Source organism: Anthonomus grandis, chromosome 3, assembly GCF_022605725.1.
Source record: "Anthonomus grandis grandis chromosome 3, icAntGran1.3, whole genome shotgun sequence".
NCBI lineage: Eukaryota > Metazoa > Arthropoda > Insecta > Coleoptera > Curculionidae > Anthonomus > Anthonomus grandis.
In genome coordinates, this window is record NC_065548.1 from 11,527,440 (window position 1) to 11,554,214 (window position 26,775).

Here is a 26,775-nt window from a genome sequence, read left to right on the forward strand (position 1 = left end):
CCTTAAAATGTTAAAAAAAACGTCAACCAAGTCGATTAATATCAAGGCTATTTTTTTCCAAACTAAACACAGTTTCATTGTTTTATACAAATACAAAAAGGATATTTACTTAACATACTTAAATCTACAAGAAAATGTAATTTTGATTTTTATTACCTCGAGTACTCGGAAAATATTATTAAACATTTTAAATGTAGGTTTTTTCCATGCAAATATTTATGGTAAAATAATAGTCAGCATATAGATAAAACACACCATAATACCTACTTACATATTGCGCATTAAAAAAAAAGTCCAATTAACTTCTGCAATTTATCTATCCACCTTAACCGCCTAGCACTTACAAACAATACTAACTATTGATAAAAGACCTATTTTAACTAACAATATAATTTTCACGGCCATAGAAAGCATTACTGTAATCAACGGGAACTTAACTATATGTCCTATAAATGACTTTTAAAAGACCTAAGATATTTATATGTATATTAAGGCTCTTACATGGCGATTTTATTATGCAGTAAAGTGTTATTATTTATTGGAAAATGGGTCGACTATTCCTTCAAATGTAAATATAAATAATATTGTCATCTTCCGGTTTTCTTTAACATGGTTTTTATTATTAAAATTTCAACATATTTTTGTTATTATCATATAAAAATTCTAATTCCTTGCACGCTACGCTCCTCTAAAAAAATAATAATTTTATATGCAATAATTCATATTTAAATTTAAAACACGCTTTATTACCAAAACCGCTGTAGGACTATATTATTAAATAGTAAAATTCTGCACGTAAATGCAATTAAAATTTGGAAAAAAATAAAATTTAAAAAATTATTTGCATATTATTTATATTACATATTTTATGTATGTTCTATTAATAAAGTTCCTGATTTATTTACTTTTAACTATGTAGATGAGTAGTAAAAATATGGTGGGTAACTTGCAAGAAAGAGTTTTTATTTTGATGAGTTAATAACTTAATTAAAGAGCTTAAAAAATTGCAATCGTTAATGGCTCTAGCAGAAGAGATATCAGCAAGAAAATAAACAAATTTAAGGATTTTTTGATCATTAAATCACTAAACCTCTAACATTAATTTAAAAAAAATGTTTATAAAGACCATCATATTAAATTAAAAAATTTAATGTCTAACATACCTCATAAGATCTCTGAGCAGAAGAGATATGCAAAAGTAATAGATATAGTAAATTTAATATCCACCTTATCTAAGATTCACATCATCCAAGAATGCCTAAATGGTTATTTCTAGGATCAATAGAATTTTCTAATCACAAATTGAGTAGCACATATTTTAATCATTGATTGAATAAACCTCTTACATTGATAAAAGAAGCATTAAAAATTATTCAATAGGTGATGCAAAATCGACAATTGTCAATTTAATATTCACTTGAACAAAGATTGACAAGATCCAAGATTATCCCATAAGCTGCATGTTTGAACGAAACATCTAATCTTCATATTGCCTCAGATTAACAAAACCAAAGGAATGAATGGCTTAAAAGCAGCTTCTTCTATCTAAGATTCATAAAATACAAGAATGTTCTAATTGTTTGTGATCCTAACAAGATTTTCCTAGTCACAAATTATTACAATTAAGTAGCACATATTTGTATCATTCATTCAGTGAACCTCTTATATTGATAAAAAGAAGCATCAGAAATTGTTCAGTAGCTCATAGGTGGTACAAAATCGACGATTGTCAACTTAATGTCGAATTAATCAAACATTACCAAGATCCACTAAACTGCTTGTCAATGAACATACTTTTAAGTCAACGGATACAAGAAATGAAAGGATTGATAGGATTAAGGATTTTATTTAATGTTTGAATGATTTAAGACTTTTAATGCAAATAGTTCAATGAAGTACAAGAGGTATCTGATCATTCGACTCCGTATTATCTAATAAATTTGTTGTCAATTTCTTACATGGATTGAGTAAAAATAAAAAGACTCAAAGTGACATCCAATCTTGATAAACAAATCATTTTAAAATGCTTAAAATTCATTATGTCATAATCGATATGAAAAATCGATACCCATATTCCAAAGTGAGTATCTGAAGACCTGTTCTGTAAATCTGCTGAAACAGTATCAATAAAAAGAGCAATATTTCAAAGTGTTTTCGAGTTGCCCGATCTTCAACAAAATATGGGTTCAATTCAGAAAATGATCGTAAATCATACTTTATAAGTAAACGATGTAAGACTTTAAGTAAGTAATTAGGACGTCATATTCCCTAAGAATAGAAAATACAAAAGAATCAATGACTTAGAAACTGCTGATAATAAAGGGTCAGTAACAGAAAAATGGTTTCCTAAAAGCCATAGGATCTACTGCATAGTATCCTCAGAAGCTCGAGAATGAATTTAAAAATCATCGTTTATAAATGGTGATCTAAGCCTACCTGTAGAAATCTGATTTGGGCCTCATGTATCTCGTGTGCCCTCTAGTGTGTAACAAGAATAATTGGGTCGAATAATGTTCTGATGATAACAAAATTAAACTAGGTAATTAAAATCCTTAAGATATATAAAATTAATGATTGAATTACTGTCGCACTCTCTGTTTATCTAAAATTAGTATTCAAGAACCTGTTTTTGATGAGTATTTTTGCGTAATTGCACTCTGCCAATAAACCCATTTGAATTGGAAAATGTGACTGCCTATGCCTAACAGTCAATAGACCCATTTAAGAGTCAACTAAACTTGTCATACATACGTCGTAAGTAAATTATCAAGATTATTACGAGTTACAGTGACGATGACCAGGGGGTGTGACTACCAAAGTAGCCTAAAGACTACTTTATATAGCAATGTTTGGATAAAGAGAGACACTTGGTTGCAATCATCTAAGATCTACTCTCAATAGGGTAACTTAATGTATCTTAAGATAGGATTACCAGAAACAATTTAGGTAAGTACTTTAAAACGAAAATACTGCATCGGGGAGAAATGGCAAAATAACAAGGCATTTGAATATTGAGAAATATCGGTGGTTCAAAAATTGACAAGGGTACCTGATATGACAACTGTGGACACAGAATAACCTATGATCTAAAGAAATATAACTCAGTGTTTAAGGTGAAAATGAATCTGAACCGATTACCAGATATCAATAAAAGCCTTATCACCATATATTAAAATAAATCAACCAAGCTAAATATATCGTGAATGAATAAGAGCTGAATAACATGGTCTAGATCATATGTGCTTTAAAGGTAAACAAAAGCTAATAAACTAGTTAAACAAGGAGCAGAATCAAAGGCACAACCAGAGAGGGAGGTTGCTGTAATACCAAAAAGGTTTTAAGATCAAAAATGGGCATCACTATGCAGATGTTAAAACACCATGAAGCCCTTATGTCAGTTCACTTTATTTACATTTGTCATTAGGCTTTTTTTAATTTAAGATAGTTAAGAAACTCAATCAAATCAATAGGGCATTGGTAATTTGGATTCCATACGATGCAGCCATATTCCCATTTTGAGCTGACAAAGCAGCCAAAAAGCCGTTTAGACGTAGACTTCGCAGTAAATCTCTGAGAGTTTCTAATTTTAAACCCAAGTTTCTTCATGACTTCACTATTAAAATAGGGTATAAAACTAAATTCGGAATCGAAGGTGATACCAAGATCAGTAATCTGACTAAGTCGGCTTAAGATAGTATGTTGATCGAGTAGTTAAAAGTAATGAAGATCTTTGATCTTTATGTTATCAACACACCAAGTCTCCAAGAAATCCAGACAATTCTTGAAAAATAAGCAGTTATTAATACCGTCTATGTTAAGAATAGCTTTTAAGTCTAGAGCTAACTAAATAGTTGATAAACAAAGTAAATTACAACGGACCCGGGTTTGAACCTTAAGGTACGCACGAGGAAGCAATAAATAATTTGGATCTAAAGCACTCATACTCCCCAAACTGCGCAGATCTACCAAAGGGATACGAATAAAGCAAATTAATTAGCCTGGATGAAAAGCTATAGCTATAGCGATTCAATTTATTTAATAAAATGTAGTGATCAATTCTGTCAAAAACATCAACATCATCCTGAGACTAGGCACCAATGAGGGGCAAAAGGCAAGATGAATTATTAATACAAGATCGTTCTCTGAAAAAAACTACACTGATCAATGGAAATAAGACCTTTGACATGGTCGAACGAAGCCAAATTCAATATAATTTCAAATATAATTGATATTAGCAAAGGATGTGAAGAATGAGGTAAGTTTAGTTAGAGAATAAATGCAATTTGGATCATTTGAAATGAAAGTGGATGTAGAAACCAGATAATGATGCTAAGTTCTTTGGACATATTTCAGCACTGAGTCAAAAAGTATCCATTGGGTGCTATGCTGTAGGGGTTTTTTCAATTGGACAATTTTTTCCTTGAACATCGATAGTCTATTTAGATATCTTGCATATAAGTAGGATGAAGTGTTATCCTGTTAAAAAAATTGATCGGCTATTACTATTAAATGGATTTAACGTTTTTTCTTAGCAACAAGAGGAAACAGATTAGAGGTATCACGTTTCTCTAATTACTATACTCAGTTAATTCAAGAAATCAATCCCATAGTTCATAGTGCTAAAGTTCATTAACTCTCTTTTATACTCTCCACACCCTAGAATAATATGCTTACTTTTATAGATCTATCCTTATATGTTTTTAGATATAAGAAAGCAGGATGTATTACTATTTTTTGTAGATCCTGTAACGGAGTGATATCATATGTATTGGCAAAGTATTTTGCAGATGACAGGTTTGCTTTTAAACCACTATTTAAAATTTTCAACCTTGATAGGTGAGATGTGCTGTACATGTAAATTTTATATAACATAATATTGCTATGATAAACAAGCTAACTATATACTAGAATTAACAATAAAGTTTAAATTTCAACCTATCAGCGCCTTTGTTTTATTAAAGAGTTCAATGTTCGTTTAGTCACCATTAAATTATTTTTGTATTTTTCATTCCGTATATATTTTAAGGTATACATTTTACAAGGTTAAATAGACCAACTTGGACGTTTTGTAAACATATAGGTGACTTACTTGTACATCTGAACTATATGGCTCATTATTATTATTTTACTTTTTTAAAGAGCTAAATTGTTTTATTTAATAATAACAAGAAAATCCCTTATTACTTTTCAAGGTTTCTATAAATATTACTCAAAAACGAGTGCCTATGATGCAATGAACATAAACTAAGTATTAGAACGAACTTCAGTCAAATCTTCTAGATCACGTCCATGCGGCATGCTTACGCACGTTCTTTTTAAATTTATGCGAATTATGTAATCATATAATTTGGATATATTACTAAATCCGTTAATGTAATAAATTAATTTAAAGGATACTTTTTTCTTTAAATTAGGACGTGCGTCACACACGTGCATCATATAACGAAGATCAGGTAATTTATACATAAAACCAAGATCACTGATCCTCACTAACGCAAAAATTTGCATTAAATCATTTATTTGCTGTCTCTAAGTTAGCACCAGGTATGATTTTAATGTAGGTTATTGGCATTAAATTTGTTTATAAAAATGGTTTAGTAATAATTTATATGATTGCCTTGAAACGCATTGCGTATAGAGAAAAACGTTTAAAATTCGCTCGTGACTATACCTTATGGGATTTACTATTAAAATGTCATATTAATTAATAAATTAAGCACAAAAATATAATGATCATCAAATTCAATTAAATTATTGTTAAAACATCAACGGACCATTACTAGTAATTTTGTTTATCTAGTCATTCAGCAAGCGTGAAAGTAAAACGATACTGATTGGTTGGGTATGTAAAATAGTAACGGAACTGTTGAGCGTTAAGTGCTGTAAAGCACATGCCGTTTTCTCTCGCATTGTTATAACGAAAATGAATTTCTGATAGCTCGTAAGTATGTCGGAATTTAATGGTAAAAACGCTAATTAAAAATAACATCAGCTTAATGGAGTACATTTTTATGTGAAGAGTTAACTGTAGATGGCACAGAGGTGATAAAAAATGAGGTTAAGCTAATATCTTCTCCTATTGAACCTATTCTTATGTTACCATCATGCTTTATTAACATTTTCATGATTATAGTTTAAGGAATAGGCCATGAGAGTTCTACCAATTTTGTATATTTCTGGAATGTTCGTTAGTAATGTGGTCTCAGTTAATAAAATATAGGAGCACTTTAAATTCAAACTAGATTTAGTTGGCACGATTTTTAACTATTCTTGAGAATATCTTCACGAAATTTTGGGTAAAGAAAGAGGGTTTATGTTCCAATAAATTCATATAACAGTGATTCTTGTATCCCAAAAACTTTCTGAATTAGAGGCAATTTTGCCAGGACCATCAAATTTGAATTATTAATATTTTTATTCATGACCGGACTTTAAAATAAAACTTAAGAACTGTATAAAATATTTTCAATTTTTTTTCCATTAATATAGCTTCTAACGACAGACTTGAAGGTAAAAACGTGATTCCGGGTTAATAATTTCGGTATTTAGAGAGGGTTTTGTAGGGTAATTTCTTTTGATAGTTCTTTTAGCATATTTTCAGTATGCTTAATAAGAATCATGTTAGAATATCTTGTAACAGAACATTAAACAAGCAACAGTTCAGTGAACGTTCCAGAATATTTACATTTGAACGTTATAGTTATCCAGTATCTCATTATATAATTCTCAATTTTTTTGGAGTGAAATTTAATGGTTTTCCTTGCTCTTCAATAGCAAACTTTGACCAAAGAGCGTTTTCCATGTTTTTTAGTATTGCCGGCTTAAAAAGTGGAACTGAAATTTCTTGGTTCATCATTTCCTTTTATTCAACATTAATTTATTGTAAAATAATGAAACTGGTATTGGGTAATAGGACAATAAATTAAAAACATATTTATTATTTGAGCAATATTTTGACCTTTTATTGGATAGGCTAAAGAAAATAAAGGAACATTGTACATAGAATAGAAAGAAAAAAAAATTAATTACAAGTCTCTTATTCTTGCGATAAAAATAAATATATTGAATTAATAAATAAATAATACATAAATATTAAAAAAGAGACATATTTTGTTACCTTCCAATTATATGTTTTTGGGGTGAAATGTAGTGTTTTTATTTAGTCTCCAATGGCAGACTTTAAAGAAATGACGTTCTCCATGTTATTTATACATTATTTAGTATTTCTGGCTTAAAATGTCAAACCGAAATCGTTTGGTTCATCATCATTTCAGTCATTCAACATTAATTTATAGTAAAATAATGAAACGGTGTTGGGTGTTGGGTAATATTACAGCAAATTAAAAACGTATTTATTGTTTGAGCAACGTCTTGACCTTTTATTGGATAGCCTAAAAAAAATAAAGAAACATGGTACAGTGTGCATAGAATAGAAAGAGAAAAAAAATTAAACTACAAACCACCTATTCTTATGACAAGAAATAATATATTAAATTAATAAATAAATATTACAGAAATGTTTGATGTTAGTTATCAATTAATTTTTTTCCTTATTCCATGTTCGCTAGACCATGTTTCTCGTTTTTTTTGTTAATCTTAACGTCTTTAATTTTCTGCCCTTTTATCCACTACCAATTTTATTATTTCATGTAATGTCAGAAGAGAGTCAATTATTTTTGTGGTTATGCCAAAATTTTTGGGTTCAATTGATATGCAGAAACACAGCATGTTATTTTGCCAAAAGTGCCAATGCTCGTTTTAATGTTTTCCTTAGACATCAGATTGAAATTTATTTTTTTCATTATTGGTAAATGCTCATTTAGGCTCGTTTCTTAAAAGATGAATTATTTAATAGGATATTATTTTGATAAGAAGTCCAGCTTTTAATTCATTTTTTTAAGTGATTCAAGTTCTTATAGTTTTTGGAATACTTAATAAACATCCTTGCACAGGAAGCTCAAAAACTCAAATAATCTAATGACTTAAAAGCTCTACTTAATTATTGAAATGTTGGAAATGTGAGTTTTCTCAATAGCCATTCAATGGTTTGTAAATACATTTGCCAGGGAGTTTAAGTAAAATTCGTTTAAAAATTATTGCAGAGATTTTCAGGGGCTGATGCCGAAGAAAACTCAAGTTAAAAATCCTTATTTCTATTAATATAGAAACAACCCTTGAGTAAATGAGTTTTTAACAATTTTGTTACCAAAAAATAATGAATAAGTTACCCTTTTATACGTAATACTATAAAAACTACAAGACTTACCTTTTCTTTACCCAACACATACGACGACTCATTCAAAAACTCCGTATAAATCATGGTACAATTTTAGAAAAACTCAAAAATTTCTAAATCCTGCACAAAAATCTCTCGCACAGAAACCAAACGGTACCTGACGGACGCGACGCAAAACGAAACTTTCCTCTCAAGGCCAAAGATCGAAGGAGAAGAAAGAAACCAATAGACAAATTCTATAATGTGTGTCACTCTCGACGTGCGTCCATGAAAACCGTGTCAATGAAAATAACCACCTCGCGATCTTGAACTTCATTGATCAAGGAGGATCGAGAAGAAAGGTCTCATGCTTCACACCACCCGAAATCTACAGATGGGGGAAATCAAAAGTAAGTAGGTGAGCGTGAGTGGAAGTAAATATGCTGAGAGCGAGGCAAGTGCCGTTTGACGATTTTGGTATAGGAAGTGAGAGTTGGGCGCTCCGTGATGCGCGTCATTTTCGATTATTCGTATACGGGGGCCGAATGAAAATTGATAACGGATCATCCTAATAATGATCTCATGTAATAGTAGCTCTACCAGTCTAGGCTTGAATACTTTATCGTTTTAGGCTTGTCTAACATTTACGATTTGAAGCATGAATGTTAGACGGCCCAACGGCCTGATACATTATTTCTGATCAGATCAAGTGACCTTAATGCATGTTTTAAAGAATGACTCCTAGATGGTGCCACAGGTAGTCATGCCGCAACAGGGAGTTTGGGAATTGGATATTTTTGCACTGATAACGAACTGGTTTGTACAGAGAACATACTATATTTCTTGGTTTACCCTGTAGACTAAATTTTCGATGTTTTTTAAGTATTTTTTTAGGTAAAAACTACTGAACTACTAACTGTTTTTATACTACTGAACTCCTTATGAAAAATTGGTTGAAAATGAGTACCATGCCAAGAGCTTCATTTTAATTTTTAAAAGAGTTTTTATGATTCTAGGAGAACGAATGTCACTAAATTAAATGTTAACTACACCACTGAATTGGTCGGAATTAATTCGCAGAAAAACAGAATCCAGTAGAGACTGATTCTGTCATCCATCAAGGTATTAAAGGCACAAAAACATCATCTGTGTTCCTTCAAGACCAAAGAGTTTTTTTTATAATTATTCTTTATTTCAGTAATTTAAAAGGTTAGAACGATCTATTTCCTTATCGCATTGAATGCTCTAAAATATTAATCTCAACAATGATTTAGTGTGTAAGACTCAGTAAATATTTATTTGATAATATATTGACAGTGACCTTAAAGGATGTTACAGAATTAAAGCCCAAAACTGGTATTCTTATTTCAGGTTGGTTGCTGTTCAGTATTCATCATATCATTATCATTTGTCGCTTTACACTCCATGGTGAGTCTTGGCTGACACACGATCATTCTACATCATTCTCTATGTTGCATCAATTCAAGCTTATATACTATTCCCTTCGCTCTCAGATCTGCACCAATGTTGTCTCTCCATCTCATACGCGGCCTCATTAGATCTCCGCACTTCACGATTTTATTCTCAGACGATTTTTATTACATGTCCAGCCAGTTTAAACTGTCCGGCCCTAGCTACTTTAATAATGTCGGGTTTCTCGTAGATCTCAGGCAGTTCGTTTTTTGTTTTTGAATGGATCTGAAATACTTCAGTTACGCTCGTTTTCCTTGGTAAGTATCCAAGTCTTACTAGAGTATATGATCATACTTCGGTCATCCTCCACTAAATTTATTTAAAAAATATTAATCCGACATGTTTCGGACATATAACAAGTCCATCATCAAAGATAACAAATTAAGGGGTTCCGTCAATACATCTTATAGATCTAGTACCTCAGACAAGGTTAAAAAGTTAAATTGAATTAAGATACATGAGAATGGGACCAAACATGGATTTATAAAAAATTTAAAATTACATCATACAGTATTTATTGAATAACTCCTTTAGCATTATTACGGTGTTTCCAATGACGTCAATGTCAAGAGAATCCGTGTGTTATCAATACCAACTTCCACGATCAATACGACTTCCAGGGTCAATTCCGCCAATCCCATAGCTTCTTTTCAGAACAATATTAAACAATTTCGAGGAGAGAGAATCACCGTGCTTCAGATCACCCGGCATCTCAAACTAATTTTATATCATCTCACCCACTTTTACTCTACTTCTGGTTGTTGACACATATAATTATTAACTTGAATAACTTTTTGGGAATTTCTATCTCTACCATTGTATCCCATGACTTAACTCTTAGAATACTATTGTATATTCTAAAGTCGATAAACAGTTTATGAATCATCCTATTAAATTCCCATTCAATTCCATTTTTCTAACATTTGCCTCATTATAAATATCTGGTTGACAGTAGACCTATTTCGACGTAATCTACACTGGAAGTCCTCTATGATGAGTTTAATGCGATCCAACAGTATAATTGCAAGGCTCCTATATGCTGTGTTGATTAAGGATATTCCTTAGAGATGAAACGGATATCCGATAACTATCCGGTATCCGGCCTATCCGGTTTACATTTACTATCCGGCCGGATGCCGGATATTGGCTCAGTATCCGGCCGAATACCGGATATTTAAACAGTAACGTAAATAACAAAAAATGGTCGAACTATACTTCTAATAGCTTTTATTAAAGATAACAAAGTCATAGAAACCATCTGAAAAACAAAATTATTCATTATAAAATAGTAAAAACTAAAAAAAGAAAATTGTAGCTACTTAAAAGTTTTAAGTATACTAGACTAGAACAACTCATCCAACATATTAAAAAAACCGGAAAGGAATTCTTAAAATTTACACCTAAAAATATTTTAAAAGTAAAAATACATATACCTAATAGTCAAAATTAAAAAGTGGTAAATTATGGTGAATGAAAACCAAATTTTCAGCGTTTGCCGGCAACAAGCGATTTCGCTTGTTTTTGTAAACCAAACCTGCTTCGGAAAACAGCCTCTCACTGAAAACACTGCTGCAAGGAGCTGAAAGGTATACTTTGGCAAACTTCATCAAATTATGATACTCTTGTAAATTAGCCGACCACCAAGCGTACGGATCCCGGTTGGTGCTCGGCTCGGGTTTCAATTCGAACTGTCTTCAAATAACCGTCAATCTCTCTTGCAATTGGATTTTTCGCTTGATTTTGACTTTGATGACTTTGACTGTTATTTTCATGTGCTATTTCATTGAAACAATCCCAAAAGGTGTCGTGGAAATCGCGAGTCACATTGGAATCAGTTTCATTTCTGCTTTTTTTAGAAGGTGGTGGTGTGGATGATGGCGATGTATCACTGCTGCTGGAGGACTCGTCCCAAGTCATTTTTAAAAACTCTAACAAGATCTTTTGTCGCGCTCTTTCAGCTTCGAGAGTCCCTAAATAGTTTGTTTTGAATCTGGGGCCAAGAAAGTTGCAATAAGATAATTCGGATCTGTAGATAATGAGCTAAAACGAGAATTCAATTCTGATTTTAAGGCAGCTCTCATATGAGGTAAATCAGCTGTTCGTTGCGCAGTTTCATCCTTGCATAGGTATTTTTTCAATGCTGCTAGATGCGGTATTACTTCGGATATGCAGGAGAGACCAGCACTTGTGATTTTAGTTATCTCTTCGAATGGCTTCAAAAGTTTGACACATTGTTCCATCAGACACCACTCATGAGTCGCTGTATCTTTAATGACTCAGTAACAACCCTCTGAAGCGAATGAATGAAACATCCGGCAGAACTATACTCTGCCATGCGAACACCTTTCACCATGTTTGCATCGCTGTCATGAACAAGTACATGTATTTGGTTTTGGTGAATATCCCATCGAGCTGCAATAGCATTGAGTTCATTTGCTATGTTTTCCCTTGTGTGGGCTCCGGAGAATGGTTTCATAGCAAGAACTCCGTGGTGAAATTAGAATTCCGGAGACACCCAATGGGCTGTGAATCTCCGAAAGCTAGAGTTATTGTGCGCACACGTTCATATATCAGAAGTGACAGAAATTGCGAGAGCATTTGAAATGCTTCCTTTGATTTTTTCAATAATTCTGTTGTAGATATCTGGAATATTTTTTTGGGTTATATATGTGCGACTTGGTAATTCATAGCGAGGTAAATCATGTTGAAGAAGTTTTAAATCCAACTCTTTCTACGATACCTAGCGGCTCATTATCTAATGCAATCATTTTAGCAATTAAATAATGATATTTTTTTGCCTTTAAATCATTAACATTCCAAACTTGTTTTCTCTCAACGCATTCTGATAAAGTTAGCTGCTTTTCTGTCGTTCTCAAAAACGAACTTGTACTAGAGGCACCAGACTTCTCAAGCATGGTAGTTTCTTCTTTGCCTTTAGCTTTGTTAAGCAAAGCAAACTTCTCGGGATGTTTTGATTTTAAGTGGTTAGTCATGGCGGAAGTACCTAGAATATAGGTAATTTCAAAATTTACCCGAAAATAACCAAACATACACAGCCTTTTTTCCTTCTCCGCCCCGAGATATTTGAAGCTGGTACAGCAAACAGTCAGCCAACCTATTGTTATCCTTATTTATGTCAAAATATTGCCATATTGGCGACCTTTTTGTGTTCGACGACATATTTAGAACTTCTAAACAATAAAACTATCTGCACTCTATCTACGCAGGAACTAAACCGATTTTAAAACGTCACCAACAACACGCGCCCGGTCAAACTACGCAGAAACTAAACTAATATGGAACCGACGCCACGACATGCGATATGCCCCCGGTCGATATAATCGAATTTTAAACGAAAGACGTCGAATAAACCCGATTTCGATGGCAGGATATCCGGCCGCCGGATATTCGGTCCTCCGGCCTCGCTGCCCGCCGAATATTCGGTATCCGGTATCCGGCCAAACAACTATCCGTTTCATCTCTAAATTATTCCTCTGTAATCATTGCATTTTGACCTGTCTCCCTTTTTATGGATAGGAATATTCAGGATTTCTTTCCACTTTTCTGGTATTTGTCCTGACTCCATATAAGGGTAATAATGCTATGCACCTGTGTATGCAGTGCTCTTGATTCATATTTGAGCAGCTCTGCTGGTATGTTGTCTTTTCCTGGAGTTTTCATATTTTTGAGCTTTTTGGTAGCTTTGATAATTTTTTCATAATATGTAGGTTGTTCTACCGGTTCTGCAGTTTGGTACTCAGTTTTACTCTATTAATTTTGTTTGTCTGAAGCCTTTGTTAATGTTTGCAATTTCTTTATAGAACTTTTAAAACTGGTTATGGTTGCTATCTTGTTCCATTTCTTCCATTTTTTGTTGATTGTATTATTAGCAGTGATTTTCGAAAAGGATAACAAAATTTGTGTTGCCCCTGTCACCTTGCAGGTTGCTTCAACAAGTTTATATCAGCAGTGATTTAAAATGACCTCGTGGAACTGTTTATGTTTATTTCATTAATATACAGGATTCAAATACATTGGAATGGAGAAAAACGATTGATTGGTTTATATATAATGAAACATTTATATTGACAGTAATTTAAAGCCGTCGGTAATTTAACACAAGTGAAAAAAATATTTTCTTATTGACTTAAAAAATTGAGATAAAATATTTATGTCAGAACTGATTTAACAAAAGGTTTAGTGTCTTTTCCAACTAAAATCAAAGATGAGATTATTGATTTTACAGAAGAGTTTAAAGGCTTAAAAGGTAATTTAGAACGATAAAAAATATGTTTGTTTTCTTATATGTTTGAATATAATACAATTATTAATCTCAGCAGTGGTTTTAACATCGCACATTCCGAAACAATGATTTTCAAAGATTCGATACTTTAGACCCAATAAAACAAATTATTTTATTCTCTAACGACCATGGAACTGATAAATCTTTATTCTAGCAATTATTTATATGATTTAACAATCTTAAATCGAAAAAATGCATTGTTCTTATTTTCCTATCAGTTTGGGCAGTATAAACTAATAATCTTAGCAGTGATTGAAAAGATACGACTAAAATTTAAAACTGTAATTAAATGTTGATCTCAGCAGTGATTTAAAATGTTCAGCGAACAAGAACTAGTAAAAAAAACTATTTTGTTGTTTTGTTATGTTATCACAAAACTCAGATTCTATTTACTTTAAAATTGATTTGTGTAGTTCAACGACCTGAAATTGGAAAAAAAACATTGATCTAAAGGATTTAATGGTATGTTTAAATGATATAAAACTATTAATCTCAGCAATGATTTTAAACATCGCACAATCCGAATCCGGATACAACCTCTTTATAACAACAGTAATTTTCAAAGATGCCATACTTTAAAACCAATAAAAAAAACGACATTATTCCCTAGTTAACTGTCGTGGAACTAATAAAATCTTTATTTCAGGAATTATTTATATCATTTAATGATCTATAATAATCCAAATCCAAAAAATAAATTGTTCCTATTTTTTTATTAGTTTGGCCACTATAAACTTATGATAATCTCATCAGTGATTTAAAAGGTTCACTTTCTATTTAAAAGTTGATTTCTGTACTTTAACGACCCAAAGTTGAAAGAAAAAACATTGAAAGAATCCAATGATGGAATTAGTTATTAAATAGGTAACCTTAACAATTGAAATTCTAACCTAAAACTGCTTTTAAATAATTATTTATATTTTATCGGCTTAGATGGGATAAAACTACTTTTTTGACGCGATTGTATATCGCAGTGAAATTTAAAAAATACAAATTATCCCTAATCAAACAACACAATTAAAAAGCATATACAAAAAATTATTAAAAACAATAAATAATATACTATTGCCGGTAAATATTAATAGCAGCAGTAGCGGTTTGATCACCTAAAAAGCCGTAAAAAAGTGTATTTTCTCGTATGGGTTTTGAAGCATTAAAATGTTGACTAACATGAATGAAAAAATTGTATTTCGGTAGTAAAAAAACCAATTTAATTAAAGTTATTTTTATTAAGTATGTAAAACATTGAAAAACTGATAATGAATACAAAAAAAATAATAAGATGCCTGCTAAAATGTTATCTTTAAGCAAATCAATTTTCCACTGATATTGACAAATTATTATAATAATATATATGGCCTGTCTAAGTTCCGGTTTTGATTTATGCAAGGCTCTCAATATGGCCAAGACTGTTATTGTAATAAAATGATAATATTGTACTACATACCTGAACCAGCAACGATGGATTGAAAAAAAAAACAAATCTCTGACCGTGAATTTTATATACCATCCTCTGAAACTTCGTAAGAATAATACCGATTTCTCGCATCTTTCATTAAAAAAATTACTAGATGGAGGACCGGAATTACGAGCTAAAAAAAATAATAATATAGCATTTTTTCGATCTAGATTTGAGGAAATATCAAATCACAAAACTTATAATAAAAGGTTTGAAAATTTTGACTATAGGAAATGGAGAATTATAAAAAATATGTTTATAAATCTAATTTTATTTATTGTTATTTAATTTGGTATTGCGCCCAGAAGGTAAAATTCGTTTTTATCCAGGCACTTTTTTGGTGTTATTATCAGTTGTTATTTCTTCCAGGAAGTTGTTTGTAAGCTCTTTTAGACCCAAGATGCTTTATTGTTTCTTCGGATATTTGACTAATACTTATCCTAATCGGAGATTGGTCATCGAGGGCCTACCGAGTGGCCAGCCAGGTCGCCCGATCTTACACCTCTCGACTTTTTTTTATCGGGCTACTTGAAAGAAAAAGTCACTTTCCATAATGTTCGTGAAAAGTTCTCCAATAGATTATTTTACTGTCTGGAAATTAATGGTGCACATTTTCAACATATTTTGTAGTGAAATAGTTACTTTTCCGTATTACCTAAAGTTCAATTATTTTAAATGGAAATAAAACTGCAAAAAATAAGATTTAATAAGTCCACCATTTTGCTGTGGGTAGAAGTAATTACTTAATAATCTAGGACTATAAAGCACTAAGTGGGAGCTTTCAAATGATGTATCGCATCAGAAAGAGGAGTCATTTCAAATACTCCTCTTTCTATTTAATTTTATTTTTCAAAATTGCATATTACCGCCATTTTGAAGTTTTGCAAAATGATCTAGGGACCAAAAAGTAGTATTTAGGTTGCTAATGATGTCTGCCAAATCTTAATTTTTTTTATAAACGCATTCAAAAGTTACGAGTGAGAGGGGACAATTAAGAGCCGCACTATATAAATATAGTACATAGTCTTAGTACAAAATATTTTTTTAAAATTTTGAACAAATGAATATTTTTAACGTTTTACCATTATTTAATAAAAAGTTAGTTCAATGCTCTCTTCAGCAAGTGTGATTTGAAATCGTTGGTTGTTTTCCCAGATATTTGGGTCAGTTACTGTTTCTTCCAGATATTTCATCCTAATTTTACTTCTACGTAGGAAATAAAAGTAGTAGTGTTTTAATTTTTTTCAGTCATTTTATATTGTTACTAGGTATTTATTAATTTCTACTAAACATATTTATATCATCACTTCCAGCATTTAGATCATTCTTTCTTCCAGGAACTTGACGTAATTTTTTTTATCTTCCAGTTATTTCAACAGCTGTAAATGCCTTCAGATATTTGAAAGAATTACCGATTTCTCCCAGGAAGTAAAATTTGTTTTTATTCCATCAGGTATTTGAAGAGTATTTATTTGCTTCTTTATCACCTATTTCAGCTTTTACTCATTTTTTAAAAATTATTTCATCATCTAGAAAACAGTATTTTTTTAAATATCCTGACAAATGTTTACAAAAATAAAATTGTAACAGATAACAGATTGAATATGATTAACCTGCTGGCCAAAAATGCATTTTTTTTACTTTCAGAATATGCAATACATACATACATTTCAAATTAAATACTATATAGATAGTACACGATAATGCATCATCATCATCATCTTGAAACAATTATTATTTTCCTTTACACTCTTCGGCATGTCGATTTCTTTTTTCCTTTTAAGCGTTAAGTCAAAATTGATTAATGACATGCTGAATTTCGTTTTGAAGCTCTACGTTGCATGCGAAGAAAGTGCTTTTGGTACTCTTTTGTTTAATTATTATTTTTTAATGCCACGACCTAGAAAAGAGAAAATGTTAATGCAAAAAGACTTTTATGGAAAATATAATTTGATACTTAACTGTAAAGTAGATTTTTGAATGAGTTAGATTTCATTGTTCTATTAAACTTTTTTTCCTTCCTTCTTTTTCGTCTTCTTATACTCATTATCTTTCTTTGTTTTATGCGAAAATTTGCTGTATTTTTAAGGACTCTCTATCCCTGTAAAAAGTTATTTAAAATAAGACTTTTTAAATTTTTTATTGATTAAAGCCTTCTTGAATCTTGGGGTTTTTTCAGATATCTCTAGATAGATAATTTTCAAATAGAATTTTAATTAAGCATCAAATTACGCATTCAACATATCATTCAAGAAAATATTTTTTTTATTAACATTTTTCAAATAAATGCACATTAAAGACTAAATTCATTAAAAAATAAATAAATAAATTCATTTGGTGCTTTAATAATCTAAAAATTTGAATATTTCAGAAGAATTAAAAATTTTTTGACAGTTAGCTTATTTATAATTTAAATATACTTATACAAGATATCCGGATATAACGAATAATTTAAAGGGTGATTTTACATCAGAAGAAAATAAAAATGTATACGAACATGAGCGTAAAACTTAAAAAAAAAATAAGTTTGACCGATTTTGTTGAAATTGAGTAGTGCACACTATTACAGATTTTTAACAAAAAAAATGAGCACCACTGGCTTTTTTACAAATTTTATTTATTTTTTAAATTAAGCATTAAAAAATGCAACTCTTTTGCCTTTTGCCTTTTTTTCGTATTCTGCGTAATTTTCGAGAAAACGAATAAAAAGCTATTTATTGCATGAGGTTTATCCTGTTTACATAGGATCCAAAAGTCATGCTTAATAATAATATTTTATTTGGTGAGCGTTTTAGTGCATCTGAATTTTAAAAATTTTATGCTCTAGAAGCACGTAGATTATATCAAGAAGCCTTTCCAAATCGTCGACTTGTGATAAATTGTTTAGTACAATATATCAAAGGTCAAGAACAAATGGTACTTTCCCTCTAAGTTAGATTGATCATGAAGAAACTTTTATTTTTACCACTATTCTTGGTTATTTAAATAATAAAAATTGCTATCATTTTAGTTATTTTTAAAGCATCAAGAACCAATTAAAAGCCAAAATAAACAAACCCCAAATGCTTAAGATGGTAAAGACTGGCCCAGATCTATTTCAAGTGTCTTTAAATCAATCAAATTTATATCTGACAAATTAAGTTAACTAACCTAACCTAATTTTTCAAATTACTTAACGAAGACACTCTGTATATACAAATATTATTTTATTCTACCAAAAATTCTGTGATCTGAGACAAACAAGCGGAAATTTACTTTGACACCTATAGTTGACAAATATTATGAAAAATTAATTTAATGTTTAAAAGTGTTAAACTTCATAAGGCTAAAATATGATATGAACGTGACCCCTGTCAGGGACAGACTTTCACCGAAATTCATTGATCGTTCGGATGCTCGCTTTTGATAATTATCTCGCGGTAACCTAAAAACACGCCGGGTTTATATCCGAATTTCAATGGTAAAAGTTGACCAGAAAGAAATTGCCGAGAGGCGGAATTTGACTTTTAAATTAATCAAATTAGATTTTTCTCCAAAGGCATTTAATAATTTTTAATTAAACCGTTAATAGTACAATAATTAAAAGAAGTATAATAATATAATAATTAGAAGAAGACTCTCTAAGGTTTTACTTATAGAATTATTGGGCACGAAAATATACGTACAGAAATATTAACCTTACCATATATCCAATGGTTTGTTACTGAATTAACTTTACTAGTAGGTTTATACCAGTTCTTTAGGAGTTGAAACCTTTTCTCTTCATTTCTCAAACCAGTTAAAGCCTTCTTTTATTTCTTTCGAATTTGATGACATTTAAGAAGAAACAAATGGAAGTATGTTTAAAATCACATACCCGTTTTTTACATTAAGATACATTGTGGTCCATGTTTTAGGGAATTCGTGTGATTTTGCCTGTTTTCAGGCTTCAGTAGTCTGAATTTATTTCTCTTTTTTCAGGCAATTTTCTTGTCTTGCCTTCCTCCTTGAATAAATGCATGTCTTTCCTCTGAAGGCATTTGCTTTTCATCATTTTTTCTAGGCAATTATTTTTTTCATTTTAGGCAATCATCAATTTTGATTATAAAACAGATAGTTAAAATAATTTTTCCAGTAGCTTTAAATATTTTTCTTGATATATTTATCTAGGTAACTGCGTTCGTTTTATTTTTTTTTTGGCCAGTTGAAGCATTTCTTCTTATTTTTGTCCGAAGTTAATTTATGAAAAAGATTGTGTCGAGGGAGTAATAAATTATAGGAGTATTTCAATATTCAATTCCTTATTAATAATTCTAACAATATTCTTCGACACTTCAGAGAAGGATGCAACACCTAAGATACTATAGTATAAACTCTTCTAAAGGTTATCCAAAATATTGACAATAAAAACACATTTGGTCTATTTTTTGATTTTAGTCGAACTTTCAATTTAATTAATTACGAAATTTCTATCAAAAGCACATCAACTTGTGATCGACTAATCGACAAACACTTGATTACTCGATCATAATAGGTAAGGTTTATATTTGAAGGTAACAAATGTATTTCTCAAAACAAGTTTTAAAGAGCGTTCCCCGGGTTGAATAATGGATCCTTTCCTATTTGTCACTTACATTACTGATTTAATTATTAATGTGACTGCAGGGTTTTCCGTTTTGTTTGCTGATGATGTATCTACTATGTTGACCTCTGATTGCTATAGTAATTATAATAACGTTGTCCTGAACTTTGCTAGGACAATCAAACATATCTTTTATGAAACTCTAATGATCTTAATATTTTCTAGTACAGGTTGAGTCTAACCAACAGTATAGCTGCTGTGCAACGCCTTTTTGTATTTATAGTCATTTACCTCAGAGTTAAAAATTCTCAGTTAGGACTCAAATTAGGACTTTTCCCATTTTTTCAGGATTAGGTATTATCTTAGGCAAGTCTAATTCTTGGTATTAAGTAATTTTTCCCCTTCTTTCATTTGCAAATAATGTTTCTTCATTCTAACTAGTTAAAGCCTTATCCTTCATATCTTATCAATGCAGTTACAGCGATCTCATATTTTTTTAGTTTAACTTTTCTAGGTAGCTTTGAAAATATTTTTCTGGGACAATTGAAGTCATTTTCTAGGCAGTTAAAGTAATTCAGGCAATTTTAAGGATATAAAGTAATTTTTTAGGAAGTTTCAGATTTTTTTTCAAAATTTCTCTGGTATAAATCTTATCTAAATAATTTATATCGAAATCTGCTGTAGACCTTATATGTGAGAAAATGACAAATATTTGCATGCTCTTAGGGCAACCATAAACTCACCTTACTCGCAACAATGATTATAATGAGCGAAAGCTAATACGAAATTGTCATTTTTATATCTTTTAATAATAGTATGTACCGTTTGGCTTCGGTACTAAAACGTTTTAAATCAACTTTTATTACTATTGCGATCGTAAAAACTTTAGATAGTTAGTAAGGATTGATTAGTAGTAAAATTAGAGAACATTAATTATGTACTAACTTTCCTGAAAAACCTTTTCTACAATTTTAGTACCCACATTCATTACGTTTTTTCATTACATTTTATTAAAGGTAGTTTCACTAAATAAAGTAAAAAGGCGATTTTCAAAATAATTATATATGTGCTCTTATTGAAAATTGATTAAATTGTAAAAATTAAAAAATAAACTAATGCACGAACATGTTGAAGCTTTTTTTTAATAAACGTCTAAATATGGCTTAGACGATTATTTTAGCAGTAAATGTAAGATAATACAATTAATAAGGAGATGTAACATTCCATCATTAAATTCGGCACCCAAGGATACAACTTCACTAATGCATGCGAAACAGTCAAACAAAGAAAAAAAATGATGCAATGGATAGCGAAATGTCAAAAAGTGGTAAAGTAGATATCAGAATGGCATAGAGTAAGAATTATACGAAATTTTTTAATAAAAATATTTAAAACGTTTTTTAGGGTATTTTGTCTTCCGATTACAAGTACAATTCAAAATTTCACTATCAAATTATTCTAGGAAAACAGAGTTTTGTTACCTTCCGTTACCCTGGAGATGGCGCAATACAGACCAAAACATCGCCAATATTAACACTTAGTCTTGAGTTTAATTTGACCCTATATCTAACACTCATAAATTTTTCTTTTTTTTTAGTCCTTATTATATATAATGATGCAACAAGTTGGCATTAAATTAGGCACCCAAGCAAATTTTATTTAGGCAGTAAGCAATAAGAAAAAAGTGCTCTCAATAAGAAAAAAGTTCCTCTTCTTCCCTCAACCTTGCCCTCCATCACCAACTGTAAGAATCGATATCTTATACTTCGCATAATGTGCCCCATATATGCAGTTTTCCTCTTATTAATGGTTTCAAAGAGTTCGCGTATCTTCTTGTTGCTGTCTGCTCTGCCTCTTTTGTCAGTTTCTCCATCCAGGCTATTTTAATCAGTATTTTAGCCTTCAGTTTCTCAATTGCACTCATGTTTAATGTTCATCCCTTAAGACGCACCGACTAAACATAATACTTTACGAATATTAGCCGCAAGTAAAGGTCAAATTCGGAGCAGGCAAGCACGTTCTTAAGCGGATACTTCTTTAGGAATATCAGTTTTCGAATAACCAAGTGTCGAGGTACTTTAGTTTCTCCAATCTTTTTACATGCATTGCGTTAAAAGTTGCGCTGGAGTTTTCAAATGCATTCAGATTCTAGAAGATATTCAAGAATTTTGTCTTGTAGGTGTTGATATTTAGACTTATTAATTCACTCTGTTCTCCTGCCACATCGACAGTAATTGTTCTAGGTCGTGTATATTGTCGGCAATCAAGACTGCGTCATTAGCATAACGGATAATGGTAATCAGTTCTTCTAAAGCTTTTTGAAAAATTGGTAAATATAAAATTGGCTGATTTCTGGAGAGATGGACCACCGGGAGAGACAGACCAGTGGCCTAGTGCATAATTTATCATGAGTGTCGTGTGGCTTTTTATTCAACAAGTGCACAATGTTTTAACATGCCACAAACTACGCTGAAACATCGTCTAAAATCATAAGATTTTACTAAACGAGCTATGGTCTTCATTGTTGGAAAACGAGGCGAAAATCGTCAACCACATAAAAAACTGCAAAGTCTTCTTGTCGAAATTCTGTTCGGAAAATGGCGTCTGAACTAGCAGAGATGATGAAAATAAATCATAATTTCATTCGTCTCTATCTCGTAATCCTTTGCTTTCTATAAGAAAATCTGAAGGGTATGAACAAAAATGTTGTAAATGATTATTTCAACCTCCTTGGTATGGTTTTACATAAAAATAATCTCATGAACAAACCTCCAAACATTTTTCATCTGGACAAAACTGGGTTACAATTGAACAACAAGCCTGGTGAAGTATTGGCAATAAAAGAATCAAAAACTGCAACAAACATCAGCTCTGGAGGAAAAAGAGAAACTATATCGATTTTGACTTGTGTGAGTAGGGTGGAAACATTTTTACCTCCGTATTACGTTATGAAGGAAAAAACCTAAGAGAAGAGTTCATTGATGGCATGCCACCAGAACTGCGCATGTCTCAAAAATGAGCTTACGTAAATAATGAGCTCTTGGACTGGCTAAAAGTACATTTTTTGCGAATAAAGCCTAATGGAAAAGTATCGACTCCTTTTAGACGGACATGCGTCCCACACAAGCTCCTTGGAGACTCTAGAGTTTGCCGAAAAAAATTACATCGTTTTAATGAGTTTTAAAAATCAATCGACTTCATTTTGGAAATAGGGAATCGAACCAGAGACCATTGGATCTGGTTCGATCCCTATTAAATTAAAAATTTTTTGAAAAAATGTTTTTTATATTTTTTTTTCTTTTCATAATTGTATTTGTTTTCATTCCTCTTAAGATAATATGTACTGGATGTGATATTTTGATAATTTTATTTAGGTCTGATGGTACCCTAATGCGGCGAAATGCGTAACCTTTAATAGACGCTTTGATTTATGAGACTTGGACTTTGAGTTTACTTTCTCCCTCCTTTGGTCATATACTTAAGTCTCTTTAAGAGTAATGGATGATTATTTTGAATTCATTTTGGAACCTTACTAAACACAGCTTTGTCGAAATCTGCCTGCGTTGACAATGGTGTGGAAGAATTTATATTGTACCTATGTGTTATTTTCCTCAACAAATATGCAATTTCAGATTATGCCTGTTTGTCAAAAGAAACACGTGAAGTAGCTGGCATCAACATTTCTAAAATTGAAGGTGGGAATAAAAACACAATCTCCTGTAAAGCATCTGCAAATATCACGCCACTTGTAAGTGTGACTAACTTGTAAGTGTGATTAACTGAGCAAATGATTTGTACCTCAAGGTACAAATCACCTGAAAAAGAATTTTCCTCATAGCAGCTGGCTCCTCCTAAGTTGACATCCTCTTTCCTTCACAAAACGTATACCACTCAAAAGGAAGATACAAACTGTTTCAACTATTCTGAACTCTACTGACAATATTGAAAAGACCAAAAAGAAGAAATAAAGAAAGAATGGAAAGAGAATCAAAGAAAGAAATGCGAAGAAGAGAAAATAAAAATATCGTCTTAAATGAATAAAAGACTTAATAAACCCAAGCTCGAAGATAATTCAACATCTGAATCTTACTTCAACTTTCATGACCTTGTGCAAAAAGACGATGATAACTTTACGAAATAGTTAAATGAAAATGAATTGTAGAAGACTGGATTAACTCTTTAACTTATTTTCCTTGGTTCCACGAAGTTAGTTCTAGACATGAAAGCAATGTGATTCTGTGGACGAGAAAAAAAATTAACAAATCAAACAAAATGTTGCAAATGATTGAAATTGAAAGGTTTTGATTCCTTTACCTGTGAATTGTAAACGTCAGAATATATTTTCATGTAAGCAAATTATACTTTTGGTAAGATGAACCATTGAATACAAATTTGAAAAGACCAATAACACAAACGTTTTTTCTTATAGAATTAAACCTGTAAGTATTATCTTTGCTTGAATCTATTTTTTATTTCGATTTACCTTTTCACTTAAGTCTTTAAGTAGGATTTACCAAGCTTAGAAAAAACTTGCTTCAGTATTAAATATTTAATATTTTTAAAATTATAAAAAAAAAATTTAAGTTTCCTTTGGTAAACAAGAGGTGTTATGGGTTTATCATTATTTTAGTAGTAAATTACCTTAGGTGAATGAAATTCTTATAGATTTTAGAACGTTTAAAATGTAAAATTACACATAGGGATTTTTCCTTGTTTCATTTTTCAGAGAGTTTATGATACCATCATATTACAAAAAATCAGATCTTAAAGGAAAACTTATAACTTTTTTTCTATTGATTTCTTCTTTTTTTTTTACTAATTAGTAATTATTTTGCTAATTAGTTCTTTCATAATTTAATTTGAAACCATTTTTTTGACTCTACTTTTTAGAATTATTAAATAAAATAAGAATTACACTGAAATCAGTATTAAAAAAGTTTATATGAAATACTAAATTAGTAATTAAAATAAAGTGAAGTATAAAATATTGCATGCAACATTATGTTGTAATAATCAGCGTAGCAAAAACTATCCTAAAGGTCTTCTAACAAGCATTAACGTCCAATAATAATTAATCACCTATCAAATTTATTAATATTTTAAGACATCATTGACATACTTGCATATTCTGTTATTGTTTCTTTAATTACTTCAGGCAAATTAATTTTATTTGACTGGTAATCATCGTTATAAATCGGTATACTGTCATAATAAAGGTTACTTAACGTTAATATAAAATAATATAAATAAAACAGTGTTTTTTATATGACCAGGTTGATGAGTATAATTTGGCAATTCAATTATTTGCAGAACTTCCAACCGTAAACAAAGCGTATTGTTAAACAAAATGGGCGACACATGTAATACTTTGTGATTTTGTTTATTGTAAGAAATCAGGAAGAATTCACTTAGTTAATAGAGAAAACGTGATGTCGTATTAAAAACATGACGAAAATATACTGCAAATAAAGTTGAAGCTTTTAAATTTGACTTTTTAGTCAAATGTAGTTCTCTTTTATTTCAAGGCAAAATTCAATATACATACAGAGGTAAGAAATCAAAATTGATCACAAAAATTTAATGCAAGAATACTACGGTCAATGCGATCGAAAGCTTTCGAACCATCAGTATAGATGAAATCAATTTGTGAATTAGCATTAATAGATTCAGATATAAATGGTACTAAGGTACCTAATACCAAGTGGATCTGCCTTTCATAAAAGTTAAGTAGGATCTATAATATTCTTCATATGAAAAATTAAATCTGAATGTAAATATGTACTATAATTGTTTTGTAAAAGCAAGTCGAACATCCAAAAAAATCCAAGACAAAAGTAAGTTTATTACCCGCATACATCATTATACTGATCATTGCAGAGTATCAAATTTTACAACAGTTCTAGATATAAATGTTGATTTAAGACCTCCGGTACAAACGATACTTGCCATTATTATTATCTGATGCAGGAAACGATTTCGAATTTATTTGTTTTCTCTTGTTGTAGGTGTAAAAAAATATTATAAGCAGAGTTCAAAAACGGAATAAAACTTTGGTGGTATTGCGTTAAACATATAAAATTTGCATGTACCGCGATTTTTTAAATTTGAAAAAATCTATGAGTTCAAGTGATTTTTTAAAACATACAGGATGATCAATAAATTGAGGTTTTTCTGTTTTGTACTTCTGTGATAAAATCTATTCTTATTGTGTTTTTTAATTTTGTTTATATCTGCTTTTAATTTTAAAATTTTTCAACTGCAAACATTTGATTTTGAAAAGAAAATACTTTTAAGAAACTAATTTATGCATCATATCCTTGCATAATTGGCCAGCTAGGTCGTTGGACCTCAATCCAATAAAAAAGGTAGATTCTAGATACGCAGAATATTTCAATGGCAACTTCCAATTCTCTTTTGACGTTACTGCGTATTTGTCTGAGATGTCGCAGGAATTTCCTGTAATACCCTTGCGAGTTTACAATTATTCTTTAAAATAACTTTTATAATGTTTTTTTACATTTTTACAGAGGAACCTAAGGTAAAGCACTTACTTAAAATATGACCACTCTGCTATCCTTAGGCAGTTTTTGATATCAAATCGCAACCTTATATGAGACCATACGTCCTTGTGCTGTTTGCGTCTATACCATTTTGTTAATGGTAAAGTACTATAAAATACAGAAAACAATTGCAAATTTATTTTATTTTTTCTTACTATAATTGTTATTCTTAAAGGTGTAATTAAAGATAATTTTATGTGTGTC

At 30.7% G+C, this 26,775-nt stretch overlaps 1 protein-coding gene and 1 long non-coding RNA gene across 4 annotated transcripts in view; one reads left to right on the forward strand and one right to left on the reverse strand.

The window, feature by feature from the left end:
- LOC126734586 (acyl-CoA Delta-9 desaturase-like) overlaps positions 1-8,431 on the reverse strand; it is a 38,729-nt gene extending 30,298 nt beyond the window's left edge. The window contains exon 1 of one of the 3 annotated variants that reach the window (XM_050438280.1): positions 8,267-8,431. In XM_050438280.1, the coding sequence (XP_050294237.1) occupies positions 8,267-8,320 (54 nt within the window). In that variant the 5' untranslated portion in view covers positions 8,321-8,431. Of the gene's footprint in view, positions 1-267; positions 437-8,266 lie in introns of those variants that run through there. The other 2 variants (XM_050438283.1, XM_050438284.1) reach the window with 2 other exon arrangements.
- Positions 5,829-26,775, forward strand: part of LOC126734589 (uncharacterized) — a 34,867-nt gene continuing 13,920 nt past the window's right edge. The window contains exons 1-2 of the long non-coding RNA XR_007660093.1: positions 5,829-5,941; positions 8,380-8,625. This is a non-coding gene — a long non-coding RNA (uncharacterized LOC126734589). The remainder of the gene's footprint in view (positions 5,942-8,379; positions 8,626-26,775) is intronic.